The sequence below is a fragment of the Lynx canadensis genome, chromosome C2, assembly GCF_007474595.2.
Source record: "Lynx canadensis isolate LIC74 chromosome C2, mLynCan4.pri.v2, whole genome shotgun sequence".
Lineage (NCBI taxonomy): Eukaryota > Metazoa > Chordata > Mammalia > Carnivora > Felidae > Lynx > Lynx canadensis.
In genome coordinates this window covers 146,683,443-146,704,749 of record NC_044311.2, presented here as the reverse complement: position 1 = coordinate 146,704,749, position 21,307 = coordinate 146,683,443, and the positions used below count along the sequence as shown (strand labels likewise).

At 39.1% G+C, this 21,307-nt stretch overlaps 1 protein-coding gene across 11 annotated transcripts in view; it reads left to right on the top strand.

Annotated features, from left to right (window-relative positions):
* The window catches only part of SYNJ1 (synaptojanin 1), a 93,261-nt gene that overhangs the window by 23,570 nt on the left and 48,384 nt on the right, over positions 1-21,307 (top strand). For all 11 annotated transcript variants that reach the window (XM_030329235.1, XM_030329230.1, XM_030329234.1 and 8 more), the window contains exons 3-11: positions 1,248-1,334; positions 2,936-3,203; positions 7,007-7,232; positions 8,322-8,405; positions 14,555-14,616; positions 15,859-15,955; positions 17,081-17,250; positions 18,305-18,386; positions 20,892-21,044. In XM_030329235.1, the coding sequence (XP_030185095.1) occupies positions 1,248-1,334; positions 2,936-3,203; positions 7,007-7,232; positions 8,322-8,405; positions 14,555-14,616; positions 15,859-15,955; positions 17,081-17,250; positions 18,305-18,386; positions 20,892-21,044 (1,229 nt within the window). The remainder of the gene's footprint in view (positions 1-1,247; positions 1,335-2,935; positions 3,204-7,006; positions 7,233-8,321; positions 8,406-14,554; positions 14,617-15,858; positions 15,956-17,080; positions 17,251-18,304; positions 18,387-20,891; positions 21,045-21,307) is intronic.

Below are 21,307 nucleotides of genomic sequence, written 5' to 3'. Positions count from 1 at the left end.
AAGCACTAATCTAAATGTCAGAGATAAAAGGAGGCATAGGACATTGTTCCTGCCTTCAAGGATCAGGCTGGTTAATGGGAAAGACAAGTGATGGGTACATATAAAGTGTTTTGGCAGCATGAAGAGGGAGCTCTGTGAAAGAATTGTGCCTGTAGAGGTAAAGAGGGGTTTCCAGAAAGTGATCTTGTGCCCCTGTTTGTAAATGTGAAAGTTAGGTGGAGCCTTGCTGGCAGAAGGCTAGATTGCACGCGTTTGGACACTAGGGGACCCTTTAATGTAGTGAGAACATAAAATGCAGGGGCAGGAGGAAAGAGGGGGGGGGGTGATGAAAAATGAAGCTGAAAGAGGATGTTGAGGCCAGATTCTGAAAGATTGCTGGTGAAGGAGTTGGATGTTTTCCCTTGGGGTGTGATAACACAGGGTAGTGCTGGTGGTAGATAGGTGGGCAGACAAATCAGTGAGACAGAGAAGGTGATGCAGAAACAACCTCCAGAACATATCACTATTTTTAAAGGTAGTCCTTTAGGTCATCGGGAGAGACCGCAGTGGTGCTGGAACAAGTTGTTGACTCTTTGAGAAGGACAGTTCAGTTACTTGTTTGAGAAAATAATTTATGCGAGCATTTATGTTAAGAATCTCAGATTTAAGGGGCACCTGGTGGCTCAGTCAGTTAAGAGTCCAACTGTTGATTTCGGCTCAGGTCATGATCTCCTGGTTTGTAAGTTGGATCCCTGCGTCAGGCTCCGTGCACTGACTGACAGCACTGAGCCTGCTTGGGATTTCTCTCCCTCTCTCTCTGCCCCTCCCCCGCTTGTGCTTGCCTTGTGTGTGTGTGTGTGTGTGTGTGTGTGTGTGTGTGTGTGTCAAAATAAATAGACTTAGAAAAAATATTTAAAAAAATAAAGAATACCAGATTAAAAAAGAAAGAATATCAGGGGCACCTGGGTGGCTCAGTTGGTTAGGCGACCGACTTTGGCTCGGGTCATGATCTCACAGTTCGTGAGTTCGAGCCCCGCGTCAGTCTCTGTGCTAACAGCTCAGAGCCTGGAGCCTCCTTCGGATCCTGTGTCTACCCCTCTCTCTTCCCCTCTCCTGCTCACGCTCTGTATCTCTCTGTCAATAATAAATGAACGTTAAAAAATTTTTTTAAAAAATAGAATATCAGATTTAGAGAAACTCTGGCTTCATAACAAAATAGAATCTGATGTTTCAGGCCATTTTTCTTACCCTGAAACTTTTTTTTGTAGCATCTGCAGAAAAAGAGGCAATCAAGGGTACATACTCCAAAGTGCTTGATGCTTATGGACTCTTAGGTGTTTTACGATTAAATCTTGGTAAGTTTATTTTTCAATATAATTAACCTTTTTCATTTCTTTGTTTTAATTGTAAGGATTTGAGGGAGACTGTTTATCATTTCAGACTCCATATGTGAGCTGAAAGTGTGGTAACATCTTTTAAATCCTAATTATGCTAATCTTGGGGAAATGTTTGTTGACTGAAAGGTATGCTACATACTCAAGCTCTCGTGATTTTAAGTTCCAGAGACATTATTCTGTGTGAACACTTGAAGGATTGGTATCAGTGGTCAAAAGAGAAAATCAGGGCATCGCCCTTTTTTTGTTTCAGTGCTTTCGGAAATGATGTTTTAGTGAGAACTGCACTGATTACCCTGGTTTATACTGGAAAGGACATCTGCTTTGTAGTTAAAAGGTCTCAGCTTGAATCTGTCTCTGCCACTTAATGTCACCGTGGGCTGCAGAGTAACCTTTGGGATTACCCGTTTGTCTGTAACCGTATGGCTGGAAGTGTGGCCCAAGACCTGGTGCCAGTCCGTGAGCCATTTCGCTATTGGTCTGTGATGAGATAAGGAAGCTTGTAACATCATGCAGATCAACACATGGCTTCCTTCGTTGTTAAAGTCCTACTATGAGAAAAAAGGTCCGCTAAACTAAACGGTGACTTTGGCGAGGTAATTGATTTTCATTTCACAAGCGTCTTCTCTCACTGTGACAGGTTATGGGCCATACTCTGAAGCGTACTGGGCTGTAAAGTGGAGGTTTGTCACTTGTTATGCATCTATCACACATAAAGCCCTGTGCCAGGTGCTTAACTAATACTGTCTTAGGTACTCCTCACAGTCCAGTGAGATTCATTTTAGTGCTGGTTTATAAGGGAGCAGATCTCAGGTCGGGTTATGTTCACACCCTGAAGTTGGGTTGGATTATAAGTAGTGGAGCCAGGATCTAGGGCCACCTCTGCCTCGTCACAGCCCACGCTCAAGGTACACCGCTGCTGAATTTCGCCTTCATACTCATCTCAAAGGATTTTGTCAAAATTAGCAAAAAGTCTCTATGAAAGTTTTTGTAAACCAAATTGCTTTATAAACTGTTACCAGGGGCTTTCTGCCCACATATCAGCAGCAGCAGCTCCCGTTTATATAGCTTTTTTTTTTTTTTCCAGCTGTGCTATTTATTTACAGAGACCTCTCACATTTATATGCTTATCTGGATTTCCTCACAGTCATAAAGGAAAGATGGGGAGCATAACACATATATTTTTTTATTTGACAAATTTTGTATATCCTCAGATTAAGTAGAGGAACATTTCATGAATGTGAGATTATTCTGTTAATGTTTAAATACACATTTAAATATACAAAATATAAATACAAAAATATAAATATAAATTTATAAAAGATATAATTTATATATGTTTAAATATAATAGCTTCATTATATTAAATGTGCTCAAGCAAGGATTTTTTTTTCAAGTCTTGCCAAAATGCAGTTGTAAACATAAACATGTCCGTGTCAATTTAAAATAACCGTGCTGTTGGATTTAAAAAGTTAGAAACGTGACAAGAAAGTTGGAAGAAACTTTGAATAGCTTGAGAAATACTGAGACTTTTCATCCAACTAATTCTTTGGTTTTTGCAGGTGATACCATGTTACATTATCTGGTCCTAGTCACTGGATGTATGTCTGTTGGAAAAATTCAAGAATCGGAGGTTTTCCGAGTTACTTCCACCGAATTTATATCACTACGAATTGATTCTTCAGATGAGGATCGCATTTCAGAAGTGCGAAAAGTTTTGAATTCGGGAAACTTTTATTTTGCGTGGTCTGCATCTGGAGTCAGTTTAGATCTGAGTCTTAACGCACATCGTAGCATGCAAGAACACACAACCGATAATAGATTTTTCTGGTGAGTTCGTGTTACATTTTTCCCCTTTGTAATCATGCGCTTGCTGTGCAGGAGTTTGGTGGTTTGGGTTATAGTGTGTTCAGCAGTAATTTCCAGAGATAGCAGGGATGGGCATTGCTGATGGGGCACACCTCTCTTTCCTGCTCCAGAATCCTCAGCCGAGCAGCACAGGCATCCAGTGTCATTTTGTCGAAGCTCTCATGTGACACGAGACCCATTTGCTCTCCCTGATCCAGACTGACCTTCATTTCCAAAATATATTCAAGATGTTTATTTTAAGATTAAGAATGAATTAGTTGTAGTAGAAGTGTGTTGCTAATACTTAACCACTGTTAGTTTTGAGATCTTTCCTCTGGCAGTACTGTTTTCCTAAGACAGCATCCCATTATTTTTAATTGAAAGATTATAGGTAGATAATCTTGGTTCAAGAGCAAGCGACTATGAAGAAGTGGTATACTAGGATAACACTGAGTACTATAATAAAATAAGACTTAAGTAGGTAACTATTTCATGTTTATGCATTAATGTGCTTTGTTCGAAGTGTGCACAAAGGGAGTGAGCACACGTGACTATAATTAGTACTGCTTTATTGGAGGAGGCCACATTTCTAGTGTAGAGGTTCCCTTGTCCACAGCCAGCATGGATGTTGACTTTTTTCCTTAACATCATGTACCAATTATATTTCATTATGTATACAAATGTTATAAGGCCAAAGTCCATGACTCTGTGCTCTTGGGTCTCCCTTGGTAGTTCAGATTCAAGGTGTTCCTCCTGTATATTTTCTCTCCTCCCCGCCCCCCCACCCCCACCCCCCATTTCCACCATTTACCTGTATGGTCCTTGAGTAGCATGTTCAAGTCTGACCCATCTGCCCTGGCTGGCAGAAGGCTCAAAGCCAACAACAACCTTAGGATAGGAAACTAACTTTAGAACAAATTTTGTAGCTAACATGGAAGTTTTTTGGCCCAGCATAGTAGCGTGGAGAAGAAGCAGGGCAGAATGAAAAAAGACTCTAGTGCACTGTAGTCAGAGACTTGGAGCCTCACAAAGGAGGAGATGATGGAGGGGTGGGGAAAGAAGGGTTAATAGGGCAGATGAGTGGCACAGAGTCCATATCAGCCCTATACTTTTTCTGATGGAAGAGACATTGAAGTTCCTAACGATGATAGCAGCTGGGCTGGGCAGCTGTCCTTACTTTTTTCCCCCCCACCCTGCTCATTCTTAACCCCAAAATCCTTAGATTAAGAGATAAAAGTTTTCCTGCTATAATTAGAAGTTTAAGCAGGTGCAGATGTATTGGTTCAATGATCAGCAATTAAGCACATTTGCTAAGTTTAGCCAGTGGGAATAATTTATTTACCATTTCATTCAATTAAGGTTGAAGGTGGAGACAAGTTTAGATAACAGATTGAGGGAGTTTGTCTAGTGGAAGTCCGGTTGAACAAAGGGGAGACTAAAACACCAAAGATGAGTTTTGGTCACTTAACACTTTCTACATTTTGCTAAGGACTGGGATTCTTTTTTTTTTTTTTTTTTTATCGTTTATTATTTTTGAGAGAGAGTGTGTGTGTCTGAGAGCAAGCAGGAAAGGGGCAGAGAGAGGGGGAGACACAGAATCGGAAGCAGGCTCCAGGCTCTGAGTGCTCAGGACAGAGCCCAACGCGGGGCTCGAACTCACAGACTGCGAGATCCTGACCTGAGCTGTAGTCGGCCGCCCAACCAACTGAGCCACCCAGGCGCCCCAGGACTGGGATTCTTGAGCTTCCCTTCAAACAGAAATATGAAAGTTTTATGCATTTATTATGCATACTCTTGTAGCTTAGTAGAAATATTTTCCAGGATACAGCCAAGTAAGTTTTTGTTGTCAGAGTCACAAATGCCTATTATAAAAACCCAAGTTGTTTTACTCCATTGGAGATTTGAAGCTGATGCCAGTTGAGAGTTGTTTATAAATTTCAATAGAATTAAAGCAGCAACACATTGGCAACAAAGGAAAATGAAAACTGATGGCAGACAGAGAAACTCTTATCTGAACAAACGCACGGGCTCCCGCTTCCATTTAAATGGGGACAAGTAAGTTTTGTATACCTCTGCCATGACATGGGACTCGCTATGGCATCTGGACATACTGGGTCACGGTCAGTTTGAATTTCGCCTCAGATGAGCGTAGGTAATAGTGAAAGTTTGGAAGCTTAAGTCGTATTTTGAAAATACGTAATGGCTGCTGGATTCAGTGTTCCAATAGTGATCTCACCACTCATTCACATTCCAGTACACTTTCTTGAATGGATGGTTTGCCAGAACTGCATGTGACCACCAATGTCTGTTTTATCTCTACCACAGCCACACCCTGGGGGGGAAGAGGGCTGGGCTACTACTGGTCTAGTAGTATTGCTGTGTATTTATGATTAAGGCAGCAAGATACTGCAGAGCACTAAAGAAGAAAAATCTCTACTGAAAACAGAAGAGTTTTAAAACTCAGAGAACCAGACTTCAATATTTTTTTAAATGTAATCTTAAAATTTTATTTACTTTTTTAAATTTTTTTTATTTTAGAGATCACACCAGCGGGGGAGAGGGGCAGAGGAAGAGGGAGAAAGGAAATAGACAACCTCCAGCAGGCTCCATGCTCAGCACAGAGCCTGACCTGGGGCTCGATCCCATGACCCTGGGTTCATGACCCGAGCCAAAGTCAAGAGTCAGACATTCAACCGACTGAGCCACCCAGGTGCCCTGAGCCAGACTTCAGTATTAGAGAAAATTCACTTTTATAAGACACCTTGTTATCTGAAAAGACCCAAGTTTTTCTGCACAACATTATACTTTCCTTGGTCAGAGGTTGGTTGGGAGATTCCGTATGCATTCTTTGGAGGAGCAAGGCTCCAGTAGAGAACCCAGATGAGGCAGTCTGTGGGGTGAGAAGGTGGCCAGCCGGGCAGCATTGCAGCCCGTATCCCTGATTTAGCCATAGCGACTCTGCTTTGCTATGTTTCCTAATCATTTGGCTTCTGTGTAAGTACACAGAATAAAACTTTTTGCCCTGAAAAAAATTGTTGAAAACCAGGCCCCCTCTGTTCCATAGAATGCTAAACTCCTCGGAGTAATGGAAAACTCTAGACATGTATTAATATGGTAGCTACTAGTTCAGTTGGCTATTTAACTTAAAATTAATTGAAATAGAGCCTTATTAAAGTTGAGCCTTAAGAGTAAAGCTTTATAAAGTGGGATGGGGATATGCGTATGAAATCCTTTTTTTGGAAAAGTTGGGTTGTATATACATTCTATAAAAAGACAGCAGAGGGGCGCCTGGGTGGCGCAGTCGGTTAAGCGTCCGACTTCAGCCAGGTCACGATCTCGCGGTCCATGAGTTCGAGCCCCGCGTCAGGCTCTGGGCTGATGGCTCGGAGCCTGGAGCCTGTTTCCGATTCTGTGTCTCCCTCTCTCTCTGCCCCTCCCCCGTTCATGCTCTGTCTCTCTCTGTCCCAAAAATAAATAAACGTTGAAAAAAAAAATTTAAAAAGAAAAAAAAAAATTAAAAAAAAAAAAAAGACAGCAGAATAGGGCACAGCTACTGAAAACACAAAAGATCTGCTTCTTTTCTACGGACCATAGATCACATGCCAGAGGATCGCATTTTATTGCCTCATCTGATTCCTAGCGCGGTAAATGTAAATGAGCTGGTTTATTTGCAGGGCCTCTTAATTGAATAGCGTTACATTAATGCTTCCGGAGCACTGCTTTATTAAAGCTTATACCGTGTTAGCTGGCACTCAGTGAGCTAATGAGTTCTTCTTTCCTGTTAGGAATCAGTCTTTGCACTTGCACCTCAAGCACTACGGCGTGAATTGTGATGACTGGCTATTACGCCTCATGTGTGGGGGAGTAGAAATCAGAACGATCTATGCTGCTCATAAGCAGGCCAAGGCTTGCCTCATTTCCAGACTCAGCTGTGAACGAGCTGGGACCAGGTTTAATGTCCGGGGAACAAATGATGACGGCCACGTTGCTAATTTTGTAGAAACAGAACAGGTACGTAGTGTTTTATATTGCTTCGTGCATGTATTAGATGCGAGGGCCAGAAACTAATAGAACCACAGTTTTTGATCTGATTCAGAACTCATTTTCACATCTGTAATGCCATTTCGGGGTGGTTCTTGGCTCCCTTCTGGCCTGAAAAAAGGCTTCCCTGAAACAGACTTATTTATAAACAAACTTAGGTGTGGCTCTTCAAATGAGTAACAAGGGGTTTACTAACCAGCATGACATGGTCGGTGAGGTACAGTTTGGTATTAAATTTAAAAAATCCTCAATGATAGAGCTAGACAACTTAATAGAAGTGGTTTGTGTGTGTGTATGAAATCAAACCCAGCTCTTTTAAAGGTAGATATGGATATCATCTAAAATGAAAACTTACGACATTTTCAGCTAGAAAGACAAATACCATCTGATTTCACTCATGTGGAATTTAAACAAAACGAACAAAGAGAAAAAGAAACACACCAAAAAAAGACTCTTAAAGACAGAGAACAAACTGGTGGTTGCCAGTGGGGAGGTGAAGGAAGGGGTGGATGAAATAGATAAATGAGGTTAAGGGCTTATCTTGAAGAGCACTGAGAAATCACCATTGAATCACTATATTGTATGCCTGAAACTAATACGACACTGTGTGCTAACTATACTTGAATTTAAAACAACTTAAAAAAGAATTATGACACTTTTGGCTCAAAACTGTATAATTGTGAATTCAGGCCACACCCCCCAGCCCAACTCAGTTCTTCAAATTAGTTTTTGAAAAATACTGAAAACTAAAGAAAAAAAATTAAATATAAAGGTATGTGTGTAAAATATTGAGATTTAGAAGGAATTCCTTTTTAAGACTTGTGCTTCTTGTGCTTATGTTTTTACTATTTTTTTGGTTAATATACAGAAAAACTATCACTCAATAGAAGAAAGCCAAACTCCCTTAGTAGCCTCTCCCGGATATTTTGTTAGGACAGTTGTGCGGGAGAGATTGGTCATAAGATATAACTCGCATGCGACAGATAGTAGTAAATTTGTCTTTGTGATGTAGAGGTAATACCTTTGTGGAAATGTTTCATCTGTTATTTTTCTCTGTAGGTTGTGTACTTAGATGACTCTGTTTCTTCTTTCATCCAAATCCGGGGGTCTGTTCCATTGTTCTGGGAGCAACCAGGGTTGCAGGTATCTGTTTAACATTGTTTTGTTTTTTTCTCTTGAATATTTTCCATATTTTCTAAGCTCTCAGGATAGTTCGTTAGTTCCTTGGATAGTTCTGTTATTCAGTCTAGTAATATTAGCTAGATTCACAAATTAGGGTCTAAATGCACGAGTTCCTGGAATTGTCTTAGATGCTTTTCCTTTAATGTTCTTTCAGATGTCCATAGAAATTCAACTGCTGTATTTAATATTAAAATTTTAATGTTTCCATAACACACTGATATTCATGGTGTTTCATATTTACTATCTCAGTATCTTTAATATATAGCAGTTTAGTCTCTTTAGGTAGAAGAATGTAGCAGTTAAAAAAAAGCTTCTGAAACCAGACTTCTCAATTTGCATCCTTACTCTGCCACTACTAGCTGTGTGATCTTGGACAAGTGGTTTAACTCCTCTGTGTCTCAGTTTGCTTATCTATAAAATGGGAATAATAATAGTAGTAGTTCCTATTCATAGGGTTGTAAGGATAAAATGAAAAGTACTAAGGCAATGCCTAGCACCCATGGGCAGCACTGTGTAAGGGTTAGCCACTGTTATCAATAATACATCCGCTACTGAAATTTTACTTTGTAATTTATAGGGACCTGTCATCTTTAATACGTTCTCTGGTTTGCTTTCTCATTTTTTTTAAAACTTTGTTGATACAGGGATGCCTGGGTTTAAGCATCTGACTTTCGCTCAGGTCATGATCTCATGGTTCCTGGGTTCAGGGCTCAGTCAGTTAAGCATCTGTCTTCAGCTTGGGTCACAATCTCACGGTTCATGGGTTCGAGCCTCACATCTGGCTCTGCACTGAGTATGTGGGTCCTGCTTCAGATTCTCTGTCTCCCTCTCTCTCTGCCCCTCCCCCCACTCAAAAATAAATAAACATTAAAAAAATTTAAAAAATAAACTTTGTTGATATAAATATCTAATACTTAAAATATAAGATTCTTTCATGTAAGTTCATAATTTTAGATTACCCATAATAATGTGATTTTGCATTTTATTTTTATTCAGAAATCTTTAGTCCTTAAAGTATAAGTTATTTTCATTTTAGGCTTCTAGTATGTATTATCTACTAAGTTAAAAAACAGTTTTTTAATTTTTTTTTCTTTTTTTTTTTTTTTTTTTTTGAGAGAAAGAGACAGAGTGTGAGCAGGGGAGGGGCAGAGAGAGAGAGGGAGACACAGAATCCGAAGCAGACTCCAGGCTCTGAGCTGTTAGCACAGAGCCCAACACGGGGCCCGGCCGGAACTCACAAACCATGAGATCATGACCTGATTTGAGGTCGGCTGCTTAACTGACTGAGCCACCCAGGCGCCCCTTTAGCCTATAGTATTTAGAAAATGGACAGAAAAAAAATGTTGCCTCCTTTTAGTTCACAGCTGGATCTCTTACATTTTAGGCTGGCTGTGGTAGAGAAAGATTGCAGACCATTTCAACCTTTGTGGTACCGCACTTTATGTAAGACAGGCCAAGAATTAAGAAGGGTTAAAAGCAGTTACAATTCTTGAGTTCTTGTCAAGAATTTTTGCTTCTGCGGGTTTTCTCTTTGGCATGTAGGGATAACTTAAGTAGATCTGTCTCTCTCTAAGTCTCTTTTGGGAAAGAACACCAACCCTACTCCACTTCTCCTAAGCCTGTGTGATCAGAGAAGGGTGTTTGGAATATTTGCTTGAAGGACATTCTGAAAGCGTTGTTTTGATGCAAGTTGAATGCTTTTGCTTTAGAGATAGGCTACTGTAAGAAATGGTAATAACCTCTGTTATGCTGCTTTCTGTGATATTTTATTAGAAGCTCAGGATTACAGTATTTGATTATTCAATATGGTTGGATCTTGAGTAGTTAACATTGAGGGGTCCTCCTTGGGTGAGGTTACCCTCCTCCCTCCTCCCTCCTCCCTCCTTCTGTGTTCTGTGGCTGGCCCAAACAGTCTGTCTGGCCAATGTCCTATTGTTTATGGGCTGAAAACTACAGATTTTTAAATCATGCATTTCTTGATAGTAATTTTTAAGACACGGAGATAGTCCAACAGCTTTGCTAAATTGTCACGGAGCTGGCCTATTGTTGTCTTGGGTGAGGACCGTCCAAGCGGTTCTCAATTATTTAGCTTAGTAGTTTTTAAAATCAGCCTTTCTTTGAACAGAAATGGATTAGTTTCGTAAGTATCCTTTACAGAAAAACATTTTCCCTATCATTCTAAGAGTAGGTAATATAGGAATGAAAATATTGAATTGATTAAAAAAACTGAAAAATAGATATTTGTTTTTAAAAATAAAAATATGAAGTCCCCAAATTTATTTTCCTTTAGAAGACAAACAAGGACTTTTGACAGAGTAGTTGGAAGTGCTTATTAGGTATCCTGTGTATTCTCAGGACTGGAATTAATTTTAAACTTTTTTTTTTTTTTAAAGTTCATTGAGAGAGAAAGAGAGAGAGAGAGAGAGTGCATGCACACGCGCAAGTGGTAGAGGGGGAGAGGGAGAGGGAGAGAGAGAATCCCAGGCAGGCTCCACGCTGTCAGCACAGAGCCCAGCACAAGGCTCGATCTCAGGAACTGTGAGATCATGACCTGAGCCAAAATCAAGAGTTGGAGACTTAACTGACTGAGCCCCCAGGCACCCAGGACTGGAATTAATTTTAAGGTTCCTTGATGTTAGTGTTGCCTCGTGAGATGTCTCACTTCAGAAGGCCTGGACAGAGAGGATGCCTAGGCACTTGTCCCTTGGCTTGTCTCTTATCCTCCACAGTTAATTCCTCTGAGGTTTTTTTAATTATAAGATTTTAAGGAATCATCTGAGGTTATTTTAAAATGCAGATTCATGGCCTCAACTTCACATCAGCTGAAATAGAATCTCTTGGAATGGGGCCAGAAATCTGTATTTGTAACCAAGTTCCTTACCATTCAAATTTGAGAACTTCTGTGTACCTGATCCTATTCTGTTGACCTTGAAGCATCTTCAACCCCATGTGCTCCAACAGCCAGTCCTGAACCAGCGAAGGTAACCCTTCACACTTAGCCCCAGCATTCACCTAGGTACTGGGGCTCTCCCTTTCTTTCTGTTTCCACTCTTACCATCCATCCCAGTTAGGGTCCTCTGGATTTCTTCCTGCCTGGAAGATTCTCACAGCTTTCTAACTGGTCTTTCTAACTGGTAGTTTTTCCCACTTTTGATACATTCTACTCGTCAGATCTACCAGACACCCTTTTCTTCAGGATCTGCCTTCCTCTGCCTATCCAACTTCGTGCCTTGCTGTTTTCTAACAGGTATCCTCTGCCCCCCAAATTAAGGTGTTTCCTTCAGTATGGCCAACTCAGATCTCATTGAGTGGATTCAGTTACTCCTCCACACTGATCTGTTCCTTAAATACTTAAGTCCCTCCAATGTATATTATTTTATACTGGGCATACACTGTCGTGTACTGTGAGAGATTCGAAGATTATATTGGTGCTTCAGAGAGAGCTTACAGTCTGGGGAGTCAGGCCTTTTGTGGAAAAGGCAAATGTCAATACGAATCAGTTTGAGGAATTAGAAGAGTTGCCATAATGTGCTACATGGGTAAGAATGATATGTTAAGGGGTGGCAACTCATTCATTTTACTTATGACTTCCTTTCTCTGAAGTTATTTCACATATACACTTCATACTGTTACTCTGACATTATGTTGTAGCTTACCTTGGTCTTAAAAGATGGCAAGCATCATCAGATCTATGTCTAGGGTAGCGTTGCACACTCAATTCTTGGTTGAATTGAAGTCTTAGAAATATGTGAACATGAAGCAATAATATTGATGGAAAATGATGCTCCATACCACCCGGTTAAATGGTTGTTAAAAATGATCTCTGGTACAACTTTTTATAAATTTATGATTGTTTAAAGCCTTAAAACTTTCTAGAGTACTACTTTCATGGCAATTGATGTAAGAGCTCCTTGACTATAGAATTTTTTTAGGCAGTTGTCTTAAAGCCTAACTGAGTGATAAAACCAGTCAAGTTGACCCAGCATATTACCCTAAGAGTTATGATATATAACTGGTTATATAATATCTGTTGAAGAGCAGGGCAGTGGGGGAAAAAGCACAGCCATTGCTTGAAAAACAGAACTTCCGGGGCGCCTGGGTGGCGCAGTCGGTTAAGCGTCCGACTGCAGCCAGGTCACGATCTCGCGGTCCGTGGGTTCGAGCCCCGCGTCGGGCTCTGGGCTGATGGCTCAGAGCCTGGAGCCTGTTTCCGATTCTGTGTCTCCCTCTCTTTCTGCCCCTCCCCCGTTCATGCTCTGTCTCTCTCTGTCCCAAAAATAAATAAACGTTGAAAAAAAAATTTTTAATAAAAAAAAAAAAGAAAAACAGAACTTCCATTCTTTTTTTTTTTTTTTTACCTTCTTGACAGTTGGCCATACTGTTCAAGATAAATAATAATCAGTAAGCATAATGCAAAGTCTTGGACTTTTATAGAGGTATAGGCAATTACCTGAGAAAACTCCAAAGAAAAGGTATTGACTTCTGCTGAGTTTTCTTCAGTCTAGAATGCTTAATGTCTTGTGGTACACAAAATTTTTAAATTTTGTAAAGACTATTAAGCACTATAAAGTGAAATTGAATATAGATGTGACATTAGGCTAATCACTTTCTTATTGAAAGGAAGAAACATTAAAGAGAGAATACTGATTATCAGGAGAGTTACTGGGCTGTCTCACTTATCAGGACAGAAGCATGTTTAATGAATCATAATACTGTTAATTTTCGAATTGGATGAGCATGTTAGAGCTTATTTTCTGATTTTATGTGTCGAACTGTATGACTGATTTGGTAGCCCTCTTCTCAGGCCCGCCTTAAAGTCACTGTGTTCAGATCAGGGAGAATGAATTCTGGGGAAACTTTGATCCCAAGACCTCAGGGGGAAATGTTGCAAAGTGAAGTTCAGGGAAATAATCTGGTATCACCGTTATATATCTTCTTGGCATTTCTTTCTTTCTTTCTTTCTTTCTTTCTTTCTTTCTTTCTTTCTTTCTTTCTCTTTCTTTCTTTCTCTTTCTTTCTTTCTCTTTCTTTCTTTCTCTTTCTTTCTTTCTCTTTCTTTCTTTCTTTCTTGGCATTTCTTTCTTTCTTGGCATTTCTTTCTTTCCTTCCTTCCTTCCTTCCTTCCTTCCTTCCTTCCTTCCTTTTTCTTTTTTTCAAAATATTTATTTTGAGAGAGAGAGAAAGAGGGAGAGGGAGCATCCACGAGAGAGGTGGGAAGAGAGAATCCCAAGTGGACTCCATGTTGTCAGCACAGAGCCCCGGACGGCTTGCTCTCAGGAACCATGAGATCATGACCTGAGCGGAGATCAAGAGTCTGGCGCTTAACTGGACTGAGCCACCCAGGCGCCCCTCTTATTTCTTTCTTAATTTTGTCTCACCTTTCTGCTACTCTCCTATGTGAGAAAAGAAAAACTGTAACAAAACAGAAAGGTAGATATTTTCCATCTTGTTCAATTCTCTTCACCCATATTTTCTGATTCTATGTGTGTGACTGTGAGATTGACTTAGAAAGTCTGTTTTCCAGAAACAGTGTTTTGAATTGGTTGGATCTTTGGATGAAAGAGGAGTGAATAGAGCATTTAGCGTAACAAAGAAAAAAATATGTGGACCTCCTACTTGTAGGCAGCTTGGAAGAGTAGGAATCAAGTTCAGGGGACCTAAATCCTCATATGAATCTTTTTTGGAATTAGTTCTGTTGACCTAAGGGGGCAGGTTATTTCACTAGTCTGCATTTCAGTTTTTTTATTGCCCAAGTGGCAGTACTGTGTTCACTTACACAGGACGTGTAGTTTGAGCTTAAAACAAGGTAATGTATATGAAAGACCTCTTAGAAGTATCTTTCATAAGTAAAAATTCCTGTTAGTTGATGAGTTTTCATAATGGTGTCTTATAACTTCTGTCCTTTTTTTACGAGGTCATGTTTTTAAAAATAAAGGGAAAGGAAACCCATTGAACTTATTTTTCTTTTAAACCATAATATGAATGAACATCAGTTATCCAATGCAGTATTGTGTGTTCAGCAAATGTATTATCACATATTATAAACAATGATATTTCTTTTGTCTCCATGTCAGCTTTTGGTATGATTACATGTATTTCTCTCGCTGTAGGTGGGATCTCATCGTGTTCGTATGTCAAGGGGATTTGAAGCCAATGCACCTGCTTTTGACAGGTAAGACTGATTATTTTTACCTAATGCTCTCAGTTTTGGTATCGGTAAGCAGCGAACTAGTTATTGTATTTACCGATTCGTTTCTGCTTGTTTTGGCCCTAAGTAAAATTTCTTCTGACTTCTAATTTAATCAGAAGAAGGTGATACCTAGTATTATGACTTTGGGGGTTGGTAGCACTAGGTTGTGGGTCTTCATCTCTTGGTCTGAAAACAACCTGTCGGGATATGCTGTCTAATAAGGTAGCCACTATTCTCATATAGCTACTGAGCACTTAAAACGTGACTGGTCCAAGTTGAGATGTACTGTAAGTGTAACATGTACACTGGATGTCAGAGAGTTAGTGCAAAATAAAAGGTAAAATATCTTATTAATATTTGTTTTATAGTACATGTTGAAATGATATTTTGACTGTATTGGGTTAAATAAAATATAGAAATTCGTTTCATTGTTTATTTTTGCTTTTCTTAATGTACCTTCTAGAAAATTTAAAATTATATCTGTGGCTCATGTTACATTTCCTTGGGAACGCATTGCTCTGTAACCCCTGGAATGGTTAGAAGCTGGAGAGAAAGGAACAAACAAAAAACACCTCCTATTTGGGGCCTGTTTTTCTTAAGACTAGAATGGTTAGGGAGGTCTCTCTAGTGCCCACGGAGCGTGCTTTGTCCTCACATGAGGAGCAGCCCTCTGCCCTAGCTGCCTTCCCGAGCTGGCCTGTTTTTCTTAAGACTAGAATGGTTAGGGAGGTCTCTCTAGTGCCCACGGAGCGTGCTTTGTCCTCACATGAGGAGCAGCCCTCTGCCCTAGCTGCCCTCCCGAGCTGGCCTGTTTTTCTTAAGACTAGAATGGTTAGGGAGGTCTCTCTAGTGCCCACGGAGCGTGCTTTGTCCTCACATGAGGAGCAGCCCTCTGCCCTAGCTGCCCTCCCGAGCTGGATGGCCTGCGTTCTCCGAGCTTGTCTGGCACCAGCCTCCCAGAGGGGAGAGGGGGCTGGGCGGGTCCGGCAGCCCCAGCGCAGACGGAAGTCTCAGCTTTGAGGAGTCAGCCAGGAAAGGGCCTTACCTGAAGCTTCATAAATTCAGAGTTTTGAGAGGAACGGATTTGTGGAATGAATCTATCCAGTGTTGCCAGTTGTAGAGGTGTAGAATACTGCCCTGTAGGTTCTGTTTAATGGATTTCTGTTTGTTGGGGGAAAAATTCCGACTACCACTTGACACATACTTCTTTCTTTCTTTTAACAGGCATTTTAGAACGCTTAAAAGCTTATATGGTAAACAAATAATAGTAAATTTGCTTGGATCTAAGGAAGGTGAACATATGCTAAGTAAGGCTTTCCAGGTAGGCATGATCAACTTTTCTTCTGTTCCGTGGACACCTAGAATGATACTAAAAAATTATGTAGCGCAATAATGAACTTACTTCCTAGGAAAAGGTTGGGTACCTGTTGGAACCATTAACTCTTTGGGCTACCAAGAAACAGTTTTGTGTAATGTTGCTGACATTAGGATTAGGGAAAGCTTCCAAAGCAGTTGACTCTGTTTTCTGAAATGTTACTTATTTATCTTGTGGAAAAGCAGAAGAATGTCTTCCCCTCTGAAAAGTGTTCATCTGTCACTGGTAAAAAGACACCGGACGGTTTCCTTCTCCATCCACGCATTGCCTCTGCCTGTTTCCTAGAAACCATAATCATGGCTTGAAACCTATGATACGGTGAATACTGCACGTAAGACCATCCCTTCTCGTATCGATGAGAGAAAGCTCGAGAACTGCGAGTAAAGATGAACCCAAATGATATATGCCCAACTTCTAAAGAAAAAGTATTCTTCATCAATGCTTATTATTAAAGCAACAATGAATTAATAGCAATGATGGTGTTCCATAAGATGATAAGCCTAAATTAAACAAAACAGAGAACATTTTCTGAAGTTCAGTCTAATGAAGTCCAGAAAGTAACTTGTTTGACTGTTTTGTGTGATGCTTGTGAAATAAATATTGTTAATAAACAGATTATGCTTTAGAGAATGACTTTTAAAACATTTCAGTGTGAGTATAAAAACGTGAATTTTTTGGTTCTTAATAGGTTCTGTCTTAAATCAGTTACTTTATTTTGAGATTCTGTAACAGGTACAGTTATTAAATGTGTAAAAAATGAAGCATTGGTGGTTAGAAATAATTTTAATTTTCTGAACCAGATGAGAACATTATTTAAGTTCTCTGATGTTAATTATGTCACCTGATCTCTCTGGGACAGTATGCGAGGTTTCATGAAAAAGATGTTATTGGATACCATCAAGTAATTTTCCATTTTACTGCCAGTGTCAACCAGAGCTTTGTGTGAGATCAGTGAGATTTCACGGGACCATGCTGAGGTTTAAATTTAAAATGCAAGGTTCCATTCTAACATTACTTGATAAGATCATATTTAGTTAACATTTAGATGAGTATTTGCCTTTTTACTTTCAGAGTCATTTGAAAGCTTCTGAACATGCTGCTGACATCCAGATGGTGAATTTTGACTATCATCAAATGGTTAAAGGAGGAAAGGCAGAAAAATTACATAGTGTTCTTAAACCTCAAGTCCAAAAGTTTGTAGATTATGGATTTTTTTATTTCAATGGAAGTGAAGTTCAAAGGTTTGACTGCTGTTTCTCTTTTCTTTGAGTTGGAACTTTGCTATATTTTAAAAATTATTCTTAACGCAGAACTCTTGAATTACTTTTTTTTATATCAAAGTTTATAATTAAGTAAAATATCTTTATTATACTTGATTTTAGGCTTGTTTTTCTTTCTTTAGAACTGAATAGGTAATAATAATACCTTCTATTATTGGGCACATCTAATGAGCCAGGCAGTATACTCAGTCTGTACATGTATCTGTAACAGCAGTCGTAGGAAGAAGTTCTATTGTCCCCATTTTCGTTTGGGGAGATTGAGGCATAGGCTCTAATTTGCCCCAGATCGCATAGCTAAAAAGTGTTAGAGCGAGGATTTACCTGGCTCCAGCTCTCATGCTGTTATCTAGGAGACTATTCTGCCTCTCTCTTAGAACTAATATTTTACTATGTCTTGACCTCAGTAAGGACTATTGTATGCAAATAGAAGTAAAAGACATTGCTTATTGTCTGCTTTAGCACAATTTCAGTCTTCAGCTTTTGATAATGAAGTAGGGGAGGAAAGGAAGTATTGAAAAAATGAAGTTCAGAGTATAGGATGAAGTAAACTTTAGTGAACAAAGCTCCGATTTTTAGTTTTCGACTTTGTGCGAAATTTAGTATCAATGCCATAGAATCTGTGTAGGTTGGTGGAGCTAACAGATCTTAGGTTTTTAAAATTTCTACCATATATATTTGATCATCTTTTATGTGCAAAGAGCCCTGCGGTTATAAATCTGAATGTATGTTTAGCCCCTGACTACGGGCCTAATTAGAAATAAGTGGGCATGGATAAATAGATGGTGATAAAGAGTATATGACAGAATGTTTAACAGTTGTAGAATCTAGATGGTGGGTATGTGGATGTTTGCTGTAAAATTCTTTCATCTTTTTTGGATGTTTGAAAATTGTAGTAATAAAAAGGGGTAGAAAGTGGATGCCGTATTTTGGTGATCACCTTGATTTTCCTTATTTTGTTTTAGCTTTATTATTTTTGTTTCAAACTAGCTGTTACACTTTACTGAATTTGTTGCAGATGCCAGAGTGGCACAGTTCGAACAAACTGCTTGGATTGTCTGGATAGAACAAATAGTGTGCAGGCATTCCTTGGCTTAGAGGTAAATAATAATAATAATAATAATAATAATAATAATAAGTTGTAATGTATGTATGTGACTTGCATCAAATGCCTCATTCAGTGCTTTTGTAATATTTATGTTTCTCATTAGTTACTTTTCATAAAATGAAATTATACTTCATTAAAGGCATTTTTTTACTTCTCGTATGTTTTTAACTCCCCCCCCCCCATTCCTTTTCATTTAAATATTTCCTTTACCTGTTCCAAACACTCTTTTCAGGTAGCTGATGTTTCCCTGTATTGTTCCTTAGCTTTCTGTTGAAAAACTGCTATGTATACTCTTCCAACAATTGCTTCTTTTGCCTTTTGGAAAGGAAAAAAATTATATATATATTGCTTATTGTCTGCTTTAGTACAATTTAAAAATTGTATACACACACACACACACATAATTTATATCGGCCTTTATTCTTCGTGTAATTTCTTCACAATTGGTGAGGATCTGTTTTCACATTCTGTGGGATTAGATTTTTGACCGTCGGTAACCCGATGCAGTTTCTACAGTGTTTTCAAATCAGTAGCTGCAAACAGGATGGATGGTTATTAGTGGGAGTGAGAGTGCATGAGATTCAGCTTCTCTAACGAAGTCTTTGTTTAAAAGTGTTTTTCTCTGCCACCTATCCATAAATTCAGTCTAATATAGACATAGTCTCCCTGTATGACAAAGCAGCAATGCTGAGCTTTCTAGGTCTTTCCTGTTATGCAGGAGCGGGGGTCATTAGGCTGTGGTGGGTCTTCATTTGGTGTCATAGGAACTTAGCATAGTTCTCAAATACTATAAAAACAGGAGTAGGAAACAACACGTTCTTATTTCCTCCGGTGAATGATCTTAAATTTGGCCAGGACATTGGCTCATTAGCTACTCTGCAGCTGGGGTTCTTTCTGTCTCAAAATGAAAGGGTAGTGTGTAGAATTCTCTGCTACAGAAGTGTAGCTACAGTTCTGTTCATGTAGCTAAATAGGTTCTACCGTTTTGCCTCTTTAAAATTCTGTCATTGAGACTTATGATTATAATTTATGTAGAAAATATGACAGAGACAAGAAAAGTGAAAGCAGACAGTTGGTCACTTGACATTAATCGCATGGCTTGGGTTTGTTTTGAGTTGTGTTTTTAAGTGGCTGAATACGTTTCTTTAGATACTGAGAGTGAACTTATGGAAATGTTTGAAAGTCTTTACTCGAAGTACAACAAGTGTTAGTTCTCAGAATCTGACTTAGCCAGCTATCCACTGTTGGTAGTTAGGTGTGAGAGAGCTCCCTCATATGTAGCAATTGGTTGACTGTTTACAAAATGTACTGCTAAAGTAGGCAAAGCCGAACCAGGGCGAAGACTAGTTTTGCCAAATTCCTTGAAAAGAGGGAACTATAAATGATAAAATAAGTCCTAGGGGCTAATTTTGGTTTATTCTTCATGCAAGCCAAGAGCACCTCTGGTGCAAATCTCCAGGTAATCAAATGAACCTAGTTTAGTGTTTTTTATATTATTTTAGTTTTTGATCCCTCTCTAAATATGGATAATCATAATACTTGCAGATAAAACACAAATGGCAAGGAATTAAGTAAAAATGCAAGGCATAGAATATGACTGGCTTCCAAATAAGACAAATAGACTGCGTAAGGACTATACCTTGCTCTGACTGCCAAATTTCAAAGCCAAAGTTCATTCAGAGTAAAAACCAGTGACTCTTCCAGAGACATTTATTGTTATCCATAAAGGAATTGGGGCAGCCTGAAGACCTTGCATTCTTGCAATATACATTGTATATTGTAATATTGTAATATACATTGTACATACAATGTATATACAATACACATTGTAATATACATTACCAATATAGATTTTATACATGGAAAACTGCCATGACTTTATTCAGAAACAGGACTAATTTATTTGTTTTTGTGACAGTTCAGGAGCAACTCTACTTTTCTCATAATCTCTTGATTTTAATTACCCACATGTGTAGAACCCAATCAAAAAATTAAATTAATTCCCTCTATATTTAAATAACCTAGCCAGATTTTTTTCCCTGTGCTTTATTGCATGCTGTTGAATAAAAGTGAACAATCAGTCCATCTCTCACACTTCTGTACATTGTGACAGCCTCCTTTTCAAGGTAAGATAAGTACAAGAATAAAAACTCAATAATCAAGCCCTAAAGGTACTGGGCTCATAGTAAGTGTGGCATTTTACAGAGACATTTTACAGAGGCATTTACAGAGACATTTACAGAGACATTTTAATGAGGTTAATTTCATCATTTAACCAGAAAGAAGTTGTTAATTACTACAAGGGAATATTAAGACACTTGTAAGATTCAGTGACAAACTGAATACAGTTAGTCTCGTAAATTGGTAGGTTTTCAAAATCCAGTCCCACATGGCCCTATAAAATGCAAACTTTGGTTTGAGCCTTGTCGTTCTTGAAAAGTCTCATCACAGTTAATGTATTAACATACTTACAGAAGTTTCTCTTTTGCTGTTTTAGATGCTAGCTAAACAATTGGAAGCTCTTGGCTTAGCCGAAAAGCCTCAGCTGGTGACTCGCTTTCTGGAAGTTTTCCGGTCAATGTGGTCCGTGAATGGTGATTCGATCAGTAAGATATACGCGGGCACTGGAGCCCTCGAAGGAAAGGCGAAGGTAGAGCTAGGTTTCTCCTGACATGACGAAAGAGCCTCATTTTCCTTTCAATGACACTTTTAAATGGTCTCTTTTTAAATTAACAGTTGGGCTTTTATAGGTATCTGCTTCCAGTTCTGTTTTATTATCCTTCCGTGTCCTCTCCTTCTGTAGCGGATACTAATGATTGGGTAGAAGAGAGTAACGTCCCTCAGCTTGAGGGGTCTTACGTATGACATAGTCATTTGGTGATAATCCGTTAGGCCTACATATGTATTACTTAC